This window comes from Ziziphus jujuba, chromosome 12 (assembly GCF_031755915.1).
Source record: "Ziziphus jujuba cultivar Dongzao chromosome 12, ASM3175591v1".
NCBI lineage: Eukaryota > Viridiplantae > Streptophyta > Magnoliopsida > Rosales > Rhamnaceae > Ziziphus > Ziziphus jujuba.
Window position 1 is genome coordinate 6570359 of NC_083390.1, and position 12185 is coordinate 6582543.

At 31.9% G+C, this 12185-nt stretch overlaps 2 protein-coding genes across 5 annotated transcripts; both read right to left on the minus strand.

Moving 5' to 3' along the window:
* Positions 1-210: 210 nt before the first annotated feature.
* LOC125418416 (polyadenylate-binding protein 6) lies at positions 211-3404 on the minus strand. Its single transcript, XM_060813622.1, has 6 exons — positions 3053-3404; positions 1714-2023; positions 949-1022; positions 726-868; positions 548-604; positions 211-440 (listed from the first exon to the last, which is right to left on the minus strand). The coding sequence occupies exons 1-6, from the start codon at positions 3297-3299 to the stop codon at positions 414-416; spliced, it is 858 nt and encodes a 285-aa protein (XP_060669605.1). The 5' UTR covers positions 3300-3404; the 3' UTR covers positions 211-413.
* A 5624-nt stretch (positions 3405-9028) lies between these two features.
* LOC132800275 (polyadenylate-binding protein 6-like) lies at positions 9029-11965 on the minus strand. 4 transcript variants are annotated; one of them, XM_060813624.1, is made up of 6 exons: positions 11643-11957; positions 10661-10970; positions 9855-9928; positions 9632-9750; positions 9405-9461; positions 9029-9289 (listed from the first exon to the last, which is right to left on the minus strand). In XM_060813624.1, exons 1-6 carry the CDS (start codon positions 11716-11718, stop codon positions 9218-9220), a joined length of 708 nt encoding a protein of 235 aa, XP_060669607.1. In that variant the 5' UTR covers positions 11719-11957; the 3' UTR covers positions 9029-9217. The 4 variants fall into 4 exon arrangements, 2 of the variants coding, with proteins under 2 accessions (XP_060669607.1, XP_060669606.1); XM_060813623.1 differs by having other exon boundaries at positions 9632-9774; positions 11643-11952; XR_009635252.1 differs by having other exon boundaries at positions 9198-9289; positions 9405-9750; positions 11643-11965.
* Between the last annotated feature and the right edge of the window lie 220 nt (positions 11966-12185).

Sequence of the window (12185 nt, forward strand, 5' to 3'; positions counted from 1 at the left end):
AGGTTCTAGCTTTTCCAAACCATATGGAACCAAAGGTTGAATCATACAGAACTGAAGGGAAAAGCCATGAAAAGTTTGAGGCTTTAAGTCTGTCCGTAAAGAGCTCTGACAACTCAACCAATGAAGGCAAGCTGTTGTGCAAAAAAAAAAAAAAAATGCAAGCAGAAGCAGAGGATCTGGTAACCTCCAGCTAAAGCAAAACAAGATAAAAACAAAATCTTAGTGGTCTTATCAGAGATTTATACTAGGTGCTGTATTACAAAGAAGGGAGGAAAAAAAAAAAAAAAAGGAAAAAGTATCACAAAGAAATACAAGGTTCAAGCAGAGGGCAATAGAGAGGCATATCTACACTGCTCCTAGCATTTGCCTTATTCAAAAGTCCGAGGAATTATGTGACTTTGACAGAGTTGTTGTCATCTTTCCAGCATATGGAGGCTAGACTGGAAGAGAAATGACAGAGATCATTTACCAGCATATGATATGCTATTGAAGATAAAATAAAAGGTATTATAACTGTCGAAGAGAAACTGAGGAAAATTGAACATACATTCCATACAAAACTCCGATTCCCAGTATTTCTGTGCTGCTTCTGTTTGATTAGATCCTGTAATTTTCATAATCATGTAAGAATAGGTTGCAAAAAGTTTTGTACCATAACAGTTTGCAAAAAGACTGGAAACAAAGAAGACTGGAAACAAAGAAGAGTAGTGGACGGAATGGGATACCTCTCCCAAAGATTGGAAAGAAGAGTAATGGACAGGATGGGTTGAGTTCTTTAGGGCCAGGCTTGAAGCCTTCAACTTTTCAATGTGGCAATTGGCAATCTCCTTCTGCTGAGTCCTTGCTATAAATAAATTTTTGTTTTGCCCTGATCCATGTTTTGATTTGTTTTATCAGAGAATATGCTGACATGGTTTATGACTAAGAGAATAATAAGTGTATGTTTACCTTCCAGTGAAGCCATCATAGCGTCTCCATGGGCTACTGTTCTTGCGCTCTTTTTTACAAATTTTGATACATATCTAAGGGGCACCAAGAGAAAGGAAAATTAATTGCAACAACATAGATTCAGAAAATAGACAAATCAATAATCTTAAACATTAAAATTGAACCTATTATATATCTAATACACTAGACAGCTAGAAACAAGATAAATGCAGGGAATCTCTTTGAAATATCAAAGATCTACATGTATAAATTAGCAATTACTAAGACAAGGTAACAAATAGTCAAGATTGTGGAGATAAATGGAAAGTATTCAAAACAATATATATATATATATATATATATATATATATATATATCTAAAAGTAAATTTTAAAAAACAGATTAACTAGAGATTAGACATCTAGATGGCCAAAACTTATTGTTTTATTTCTTTCTGAGATTGCATACTCTAATAAAGGTGTTGCATCTCATACACTTTATCCGATAGAAAACTAAAGTACAATTTTTTCATCTTTTCTACCAGCAAGTTGCATTCAAAGTGACAACATAAAAATTGAAACTATGGTGTTTCATCATCCACCTTTGACCCTTTCCACTATACATAACAATGAAATACTTTACCTATTATATATATATATATATATATTGTGAGCTAAAAATCTAAAGCCATGATGACAGGTTAAAATGAGTTATATCCTTGAAGGTGTTTTCAGCATAGAAGAGAGGTATAGATAAGGAAGAAACAGAGACAAACAGAGGGCATACATTTTCTTCCCCTCAACCAGTGTACCATGTAGAGCATTACGAGCAGTCATAGAAGATTGCTCAGAATCATATTGCACGAAACCAAAACCCTTTGTCTTGCCGTTCTCTGCAGCGACCTTGCAAGATAATATCTTCCCAAACTTGGAGAACATAGACTGCAATTGAGCACTGGTGATGGACGGGTGAAGGTTTTTAACAAAAAGGTTTGCAATACCCGTTTTTCTTGTCAAAGGGTATCTCTGCGACCACATTATTCTTATGGGTTTTCCTTTGAGCTTCTTGTGGTTGAGAAAGCATAAAGCCGTGGACGCTGAACAAAGCAGAGGAGAAATGTAGGTCAATCAACGATAGGTATGCAAAACTCTAAATGACAACCCAAAATAAGAAATTGAATGAAAGTTTTATTCAAATTTTAAGAAAGATTCAACAAAACCCATTCGATTTCACAAACACAGTGAGCACATTCAATCATCACATAAACTAACCAATATTATACACAGCACAATCGTCGCATATAGAAAGCAAAGAAGGTGTATGAACAAGAAGAAAGACATGACATTTCATAAAGAACAAAAAAATAGTAATAACAAGAACCAGATGCTCATAGAAAAGGAAGAACCTAAACACCCCCATCACCAAAAACACCGAGGAGCAGATTCAATCGCTGAAAGTTGTGGAAACGAAGAGAGAGTAAAAAGGAATTCTGAAAAAGAAAGAGAAAGGAAAGAAAGACATGGCATTTCATAAAGAACAAAAAAGAAAAAAATAATAATAACAAGAACCAGATAACCGCAAAAACCCCAATGGCAGAAAACAAAAACAGAGCCAAATTCCGAGCTATATTAAAACACAAGCAGACAAAAAGGAAAAAAGAACAGATTCAATATTCAATCATTCAAAGTTGTAGAAAGGAAGAGAGTATTGTTAGAGTTTGTGACCCGAATTCTTGTTGACCCGACCCGAAAAGCTCGCGATGCGACCCATTTGGTAAAACTAAATTTTAGAGAAAAATTTGGGGCTCTGTGGTGGAAGCGGAGGTATGGACCTGTTCAATTTTAGGGTTTCTTCTGTACTATATATATTTAGTTTTCGGCTGTAATTAGGTTTAGAAGGTATTGCGCAGTCAGGCTCATTTTTGTACCAATCTTTCGATATTGGATTGGTTCTCCCTGCCCGTGGTTTTTCCCGTCAAGGGTTTCCACGTTAATTTTGTGTTTGTTCTTCGCTTTCTTTGTTTCCGTTGCTATTTGTTTTTCTCCCAATTCCGTAACAAGTAAAAATGCATTCTAGAAAAGACAGAGAATGAGAAATGAATGAAAAGGGGAGGGAAAGCGATTACCGTCTAATGACGTGAAGAAGTTGACGTAGGCGTAGCGAAGGGAGTCGCCGGTGAAAGAATCACGGCAGAGACGCACAGAAGCAATGGGACCTATTAAACGAAACTTATCAATGAGGTCTGCTTCCGTGACTTGTGGGTCCAGGTCTCCCACGTACAGCGACCATATCCGATTATCCGCCTCCGGTGCTGGCTTTGGCTTTGGTGTTGTCACCGGAACCGGAACGCCGAACATGAACTGAACTGCCATCTTTCTTTCTTTCAAAATCACTCAGAGAGGTTTCACAGAGAAAATGAAGAAAGCAAGTTCGAACGGAGATTCTCAGAGCGAGAGAGAGAGAGAGAGAGAGAGAGAGAGAGAGAGAGAGAGAGAGAGAGAGAGAGAGAGAGAGAGAGAGAGAGAGAGAATCTGCTGTGCGTGTGTTGTAACGGTTTTGGGACTCAGGCAGGGTCAGGTGCGTGTCTCTCCGTAGTATAGTACCTATTTATATATAACTCAGACTTTTTATTTTTTCAAATTATTTCCTCATCATTTTTTTAACGTAATTTCTATTATTTTGGCAAAAGACCTTTTTTTTCTTCCTTTTTTGTTCCCCTCTTTTTTAGTTGTCAAAACATTTCTTTAAAAAAAAAAAAATAATTCTACTAATATTTTTTCAGAAGAAGATAGTTAATTTTTTTTTTCAATTTCTTTTCTGCTTTTTCAAATTATTGTACAATTCTTAAAACCTTTTAATTCTGTTATAAAACACTATTAAGAGTCCATAATAGATTGTACAATTCTTAAAACCTTTTAATTCTGTTATAAAACACTATTAAGAGTCCATAATAGAATAAGTATATATGAATAATTGAATAGGATAGATGGAAGGATAAGGAAATAAATAAATGGTGACTCATTTTGTATTAATCATTCAATTTCGTCTCATAGAATCATAAATTTATAAATGTAAATAGGTTATATTGATTGCTACATAGCCATATTTTTCTCCCAATTTTACTTTCTTCCTTTTTATATAAATGTAGAATCAAACAAATTAATTTGTATTTGATTTTTTTTTTTTAAAGAACAATTAAATGATTAGTTTGAATACAATTTTTTTTTTTTAATATTTCAAATGAGGAAGAGGGCATATTTACCCAAACCAGAATTTGACATATTTACCCAAAACAGAATTTGAACTTGAAAATCGAGAGGTACTCCTACTAGATTTACCACCAAATCAAGCTTATAGGTACAGTTTTTATACATTTTAACTATAACTTATTTGCATATATGCTACATTAAACTTGCTCATAAGCAAAATTACTATTGCTTCGAGTTGTTCATGATCATATTGCTTTGGTGATCTTTAATCTCATCGAAAGGATGCGAAACACAGATACTAGCGGTTATGGTACCTGATATATAACATTAATATCCTTATAATATTGAGCCAAAATTAAAAAAACAATGCAGTATGCTATAAGCGTAATTAAGATGATACTTAAAAAGATGTTTAGATAAATAAATCAACAAGCATATTCCTTTTATAAACATGGACAAGCAATGCACACATTTGCAAGCACAGAGCCAAGGATGAGGTTTTTTTTTTTTTGTTTTTTTTTTGGGTGGGTCAAGAGAGGGATGAGTATGATAGATAGCATATGTGTAAAAATTAAAAAATTGTTGAATTTCCTATTCAAAATGACTGAAAACTATACGGCTACCATATATGCAAAAGTGGAATTGGAAAGACTCCTCCATTGCATGCAACAATTTTATGATTTATTATTTTTTAATTCCTTAATTTGGAGTAATTTATTGATGGAATTCAGACATTCTACATAAATGCTATTAATTAATTAATCATCGGGATTTCCTCAGATGGACAAAAAGCTAAATTACAGAATTAGGTAGGTTGCAACTATATTAATCCCACCAAAAATCTTTAAGAAAATAAAGGAAAGACAGAGTAGAGAACAGAGAGGCAATGGAAGGTAGAAACAGAATGAGAGTTATGGATAAGCATGTTTTTGTGAGCGAGTGCAGTGGATGTTAATGTAGCTGAGATTAATTTCAACCATCTTCTTCTGCGTTCCATCCCAATAAGCATTGTGGTTCAAATGTTTCAGCAATTGCATTTCCGATTCTTTTAGATTCGTGGTTTGCTATAATAATGCTTGCATATGTATGAATGTTAAGTATCCTTCTGCTGCTGAATCATTGTACGACTGTACTCATGCTCGTGCATTCTCAATTCTCATTTTCCTTAAAAAAAAAAAAAGGTTAATAAAATCTATAAATAATTATTAATATCAATTAATAGCGTTTATCTACATTAGAAAATAATTTTTAAATTAAATACATATTTATTTTATTTAGATTTTTACAATATCAATTTTTATACCATATATATATAGAATAATGCATATAAATCATTTTATCATTTGAGATGCTTTTATAATGTGCCTATTCCTCACTCTCTCATTGTTGTCATCATCGTTTTAGTTTCCTTGCAAAGTGTATTATTATTTTTTATTCAAATTAAATGAACTATATACAGCTATCTATATGTATGCAAATATGGAAACACTCGTCAATGATGTGATGCTACATTTACAAAAGTTGTTTCAGTTTTGGTGTAATTTCTTCAAGGAAATCAGTCAAATCTTTCCAAAAACGATTAATTTTACAAATATACAGTACAAATTAGGGGTAAGCCAGGATTTCAAAACGATGGGAGCAAATATTAATATAAGATACAGCAAAATAAACAATTTTTATGCACTAATATTATATATATATGCAGTAATATGCAGTGATATAAATAAAATTTATTTTTTATAAAAAAATATTTTTTAAATAGTTTAAATAAATATAGTGACATAAAATAAATTATAACATATTTATAATCGTTTTTTTAAATTTTTTTTTTAAATCTTAGCTATATGTGTATTTGGAAAAAATAAAAATAAAATAACCTTTTTTTTGCCAGGGAAAATAACTATATTTGACTCTCATTTAACCGAAAAAGTAAAAAAATGTAACTATCATTAATTTAATGTCATCTAAATTGTATTTAAAATGAGTTTTAGCTACCTTTCCTATCTTTTTTTTTTTTTTTTGAATGACTTTAGCTACTTATATTACTCCTTATAAGGTATAAATAACTTTATTTATGAATTATTTAATATTGGTAAATACTAACAACATTATATTAAGAAACATTAATGTTAGCTATCAAAAAATAAAATACTTTCATGTATCGTGTTGCATTACGCACAAAAAAGTGTTTATGAAAAATATAATTTAATTTGAATAAAAAAATGAGTAATAACAATATGACAAAAAAACTATTAATTCTAATGCAAATAAGAACCTGCATTAAAATGAAATAAAAAATTTAATAATTTTTATTAGAAAAATTGTACGATCAATATCTAGCATTTATTTTTATGAACATATTCAATCAACAAATTTTTTGAACATATAAAAAGAGTTCTGATTTTTTGCAAAGATAAAATAAATAATTTTAACATATAACAATAGAAATTATATTTTCAAGACCCCCCAAAAAAAAATAAAACTTTAATTTTAACAATATATATTTTTGAAACATAAACAATATGTCCTTGCAACAATATATATATATATATATATATATATATATCTTTCTTTTTCTTTTTTTTTTAATAGAATAAACAAGATATTTTTAGAATTTTGTAGATAATAATAATATTTTCCATCAAGTAAATATTTATACCACATTGATCCAGAGAGATATTGAAACTCTAGTACTCTACAAATTCTAAAAGCTATAGGATATGCCTTCCCTTTTTTCCCCACTCTATTTCTTCTTTATAAAACCTTGTATTTAATTATCAAGGAGAAAGAAATTTGCATCTTTTCGTTATTGTTAATATAATTACTTCTTTTATTTATATGTTTCTTAGCGTAAACTTTTATTTTCTTCCCATAGTTTCTTGGTATTCCATGTTTGTTAATTTTAAGTATTTTTGTATTTCTTTTTCTGTTTCCATAAATCATGCATCTTTTCATTAGTATAGTTTCTTATATTTATGTGATTCTTTTGGCAAACTTTACTTTCTTCCCACACTTTTCTTGAGTTTTCATGTTTTTTTAAATTTTATGTACTTTATGTTTTCTTTAAGTTGATTCGCTATTTTACTGGCCATCCTTAGTTGTATTGAGGGTGATCTTTCTAGGTTGTGTTTTTGAGAAATTGACTGGTTCTCTGCAGTTTTTTTTTTTTTTTTCCCAGCCTTGATAATATCCTGCATTTGATAGCTTGTTATCAAAGAAATATAAGCTCTAAATATTTGTTTTGTTGTTGTCGATCTAAATATTTTGTTGTATTGCTGCTGTTCTAAATATCTGCATTTTTTTATTTGTTAACATTTAAATATTTGCGTTTGATTGTTTATTGAGCCACATAGTTATTTTTTTGTCCTCTCTGTTTTTTCTTTATAAAATCGCGCATCTTTCTATTACTGTTATTACTGAGCCACATAGTTTCTTGGTTTTCCATATGTTGTTAAGGTTATTTTTTTATTTTTTTATTTTTTATTTTTGTCTCTATTTTGTTTCTATGAGACCCTGCATCTTTTTATTAGTAATATTTCTTATACTCAGTTTCTTGAGTTTTTATGTTTATTAATTTTATGTATTTTATGTTTTTTTTAAGGTTGATTCACTATTTTACTGGTTCCTCCTTGATGGTATTGAGGTTGATTTTTCTAGTTTGTGTTAAAGAAATCAGCTTCTTTTTTTCTTTATTTCCTAGGTTGTTGTAAAAGAAATAAAGTTATAATATTTTTTGTTTCATCTATTTTTGATTTCTTTCTCTGCATGGTATGAGCATATTATGCTCTAGCTTTCTAAACCATATGGAACCAAAGGTTAAATCATACAGAACCGAAGAGAAAAGCCATGAAAAGTTTGAGGCTTAAAGCCCGCCAGTAAAGAGCTCTGACATCTCATCCAATCAAAGCAAACTGTAGTGCCAAGAAAATATATAAAAAAAAAAAAGCATTTTTTTATTATTATTTTTATAATTACTTCTTTTACTTGTGTGTTTCTTCTTTTAAACTTTTACTTTTTTTGTTTTTCATGTTTGTTAATTTTATGTATTTTTAATTTTTGTGTCTCTCTGTTTCTGTTTCTATAAACCTTGCACCTTTTTATTTGTATGATTTCTTATACTTACGTGATTCTTCTTGTAAACTTTATTTTCTTGAGTTTTTATGCTTGTTAGTTTTATGTATGTTATGTTTTTTTGAAGTTGATTCACTATTCTATTGGTTCCTAGACCATTTTTCTAGTTTGCTTTGCTAGAGAATTTGGCTGGTTCTTTGCGATTTTTTTTTTCCCATGATAGCTTATTGTAAAAGAAATATAAGTTCTAAATAATTTTTTTGTTGTTGTTGATCTAAATAGTTGTTTTAATATTGTTGTTCTAAAAATCTTTGTTTGATAGCTTATTGATCCACACATTCTAAAAGTTTGTGCTCTACAAATTCTAAAAGCTATATAGGATACGGTTTTTTTCCCCTCTCTGTTTCTTCTTTATTAAATTACTTGTATACATCTTCTCATAAACTTTTACTTTTTTCCCACAGTTTCTAGATTTTCAATGTTTTCCTGCATTTGATAGCTTGTCATAAACGAAATAAAGTTATAACATTTTTTGTTTTGTTTTGTTTCCTACTTGTATTTTGTTCCATCTATTTTTGATTTCTTTCTCTGCATGGTATGAGCATATTATGCTCTAGCTTCTAAACCATATGGAACCAAAGGTTAAATCATACAGAACTGAAGAGAAAAGCCATGAAAAGTTTGAGGCTTTAAGTCTGCCAGTAAAGAACTCTTACATCTCAACCAATCAAGGCAAGGTGCGGTGCAAAGAGCAAAGAGCTCTGACATCTCAACCAATCAAGGCAAACTGTAGTGCAAAGAGCAAGCAGAAACAGAGGATCTGGCAACCTCCAGCAAAACCAAAAGAAGATGAAAACAAAATCTTAAGACATCTAGTAGTGGTCTTATCAGAGATTTATACACAGTGCAGTATTAAAAAGAAGGGGGGGGGGGGGGGGGGGGGGGGGGAAGGTATCACAGAAATACAAGGTTCAAGCAGAAGGCAATAGAGAGGCATATCTACACTGGTCCTAGCATTTGCTTTCAGCCAAGGAATTATGTGACTTTGACAGAGTTGTTTTCATCTTTGCAGCACGCAAAGGCTAGACAGGAAGAGAAAATGAGAGAGATCATTTAGCAGCATATAATATGCTATTGAAAATAAAATAAAACGTATTATAACTGGAAAAAAGACCCAAAGAGGAAAATTGGACATACATTCCCTACAAAACTCTGATTCCCAGTATTACTATGCTGTCTCTGTTTGATTAGATCCTGTGATTTTCATAATCATGTAAGAATAGCTTGCAGAATGAAAAAAATGGTAGAAAAGAAAGCCGTTTCTTTACACTTGTGGGGAAGGGGATAGGACTCTGCATGCCAACTTCTGTACCAAAACAGTTTGCAAAAGATTGGAAAGAAGAGTAGTGTACAGGATGGGATACCTTTCCCAATGATTGGAAAGAAGAGTAGTGGACGGGATGGGTTGAGTTCTTTACTGGTAGACTTTTAGCCTTCAGCTTTTCCATGTGGCAATTGGCAATCTCCTTCTGCTCAGCCCTTGCTATAAATAAAATTTTGTTTTGTCCTGATCCATATTTTGATTTGTTTTATTAGAGAATATGCTGACATGGCTTATAACTATGAGAAGGATAAGTGTATGTTTACCTTGCAGTGAAGCCTTCATAGCTTCTCCAGGGGTTACTGTTCTCGCGCTCTTTTTTACGAATTTTGATACATATCTAAGGGGCACCAAGAGAACAGAAAATCAATTGAAACAGCATAAATTCAGAAAATAGACAAATCAATAATCTTAAACATTAAAATTGAACCTACTATATAAACTGGTAAATAATCAGAGAATTTAGAATTTCAAATAAGATAAAGACTATGAGTTATCTTACACTAGACAGCTAGAAACAATATGAATGCAGGGAATCTCTTTGAAATATCAAAGATCTATATGTAGAAATTAGTAATTACTAAGACAAGGTAACAAATAGTCAAGAGTGTGGAGATAAAAGGAAAGTACTCAAAACAATATATATATATATATATATCTAAAAGTAAATTTTAAAAAACAGATTGATGAGAGATTAGTCATCTAGATGGCCAAGACTTATTGTTTTATTTCTTTCTGAGATTGCACACTCTAATAAAGGTTTTGCATCTCATACACTATCCGATAGGAAACTAAAGTACAATTTTTTAATCTTTTCTACCAGTAAGTTGCATTCAAAGTGACAACATGAAAATTGAGACTATGGTGTTTCATTCCCCACCTTTGACCCTTTCCACAATACATAACGACGAAATTCTTTGCCTTATATATATATATATATATCTTGTGAGTTAAAAATATAAAGCCATAATGACAGGTTAAAAAAGTGATATCCTTGAGGTGTTTTCAGCATAAAAGAGAGGTATAGATAAGGAAGAAACAGAGGAACAAACAAATACAAATAAGGGCTTACATTTTCTTCCCCTTAACCAGTGTACCATGTAGAGCATTACGAGCAGCCATAGCAGATTGTTCAGAATCATATTGCACGAAACCAAAACCCTTCGTCTTCCCGTTATCTGCAGTGACCTTGCAAGATAATATCTTCCCAAACGTGGAGAACATAGTCTGCAATTGAGCACTGGTGATGGATGGGTGAAGGTTTTTAACAAAAAGATTTGCAATACCCGTTTTTCTTGTCAAAGGGTATCTCTGTGACCACATGATTCTTATGGGTTTTCCCTTGAGCTCCTTGTGGTTGAGAAAACATAAAGCCGTGGACGCTGAACAAAGCAGAGGAGAAATCCAGGTAAATCACCGATAGCTATGCAAAACTCTAAATGACAACCCAAAATAAGAAATTGAATGAAAGTTTATTCAAATTTTAAGAAAGATTCAACAAGACCCATTCAATTTTACAAACACAGTGAGCGCATTCAATCATCGCATAAACTAACCAATATTATACACAGCACAATCGTCGCATATAGAAAGCAAAGAAGGTGTATGAACAAGAAGAAAGACATGGCACTTCATAAAGAACAAAAAAAATAGTAATAATAAGAACCAGATGCTCATAGAAAGGAAGAACCCAAAAACCCCAATCACCAAAAACCCGATAACATATTCAATCATTGAAAGTTGTAGAAACGAAGAGAGAGTAAAAAGGCATTCTGAAAAAGAAAGAGAAAGGAAAGAAAGACATGGCATTTCATGAAGAACAAAAAACAAAAAATAATAATAACAAGAGCCAGATAACCGCAAAAACCCCAATGGTAGAAAACAAAAACATAGCCAAATTCCGAGCTATACTAAAACACAAGCAGACCAAAAGGAAACAAGAACAGATTCAATATTCAATCATTCAAAGTTGTAGAAAGGAAGAGAGAGTAAAAAGGCATTCTGGAAAAGAAAGAGAAAGAGAAATGTAAGAAAAGGGGAGGGAAAGCGATTACCGTCTAATAACGTGAAGAAGTTGACGTAGGCGTAGCGAAGGGAGTCGCCGGTGAAAGAATCACGGCAGAGACGCATCCGCCTCCGGTGTTGGCTTTGGATTTGGTGTTGTCACCGGAACCGGAACGGGGAACATGAACTGAATTGCCATCTTTCTTCTTTCAAAATCACTCAGAGAGGTTTCACAGAGAAAATGTAGAAAGCAAGTTCGAACAGAGAGTCTCAGAGAGAGAGAGAGAGAGTGAATCTGCTGTGCGTGTGTTGTAACGGTTTTGGGACTCGGGCAGGGTCAGGGGTGTGTGTCTCCGTAGTAGTATACTATTTATTTATATTCTCAGACCCCTTTTTTTTTTGTTTTTTTTGTTTTGTTTTCCCCGACTGTTTCCTCATAATTTCTTTTTAACGTAATTTCTATTATTTTGGCAAAAGATCTTGTTTTTTCTTCGAAAGGATGTTCACGATTACATTGCTTTGGTGATTTTTGATCTCATCGAAAAGATGTGAAACATAGATACTAATAGTTATGGTACCTATTCTATTAAAAA

Coding starts and splice junctions, on each gene's coding strand:
- LOC132800275 (XM_060813623.1), bottom strand. CDS start 11,718: ATGCGTCTCTGCCGTGATTCTTTCACCGGCGACTCCCTTCGCTACGCC. Junction 9,775..9,854: donor TATGAAGGCTTCACTGCAAG/GTAAACATACAC, acceptor AATATGGATCAG/GACAAAACAAAATTTTATTT. Junction 9,290..9,404: donor ATCAGAGTTTTGTAGGGAAT/GTATGTCCAATT, acceptor CTTCCTGTCTAG/CCTTTGCGTGCTGCAAAGAT.
- LOC125418416 (XM_060813622.1), bottom strand. CDS start 3,299: ATGGCAGTTCAGTTCATGTTCGGCGTTCCGGTTCCGGTGACAACACCA. Junction 2,024..3,052: donor CTTCTTCACGTCATTAGACG/GTAATCGCTTTC, acceptor TGCTTTGTTCAG/CGTCCACGGCTTTATGCTTT. Junction 869..948: donor TATGATGGCTTCACTGGAAG/GTAAACATACAC, acceptor AACATGGATCAG/GGCAAAACAAAAATTTATTT.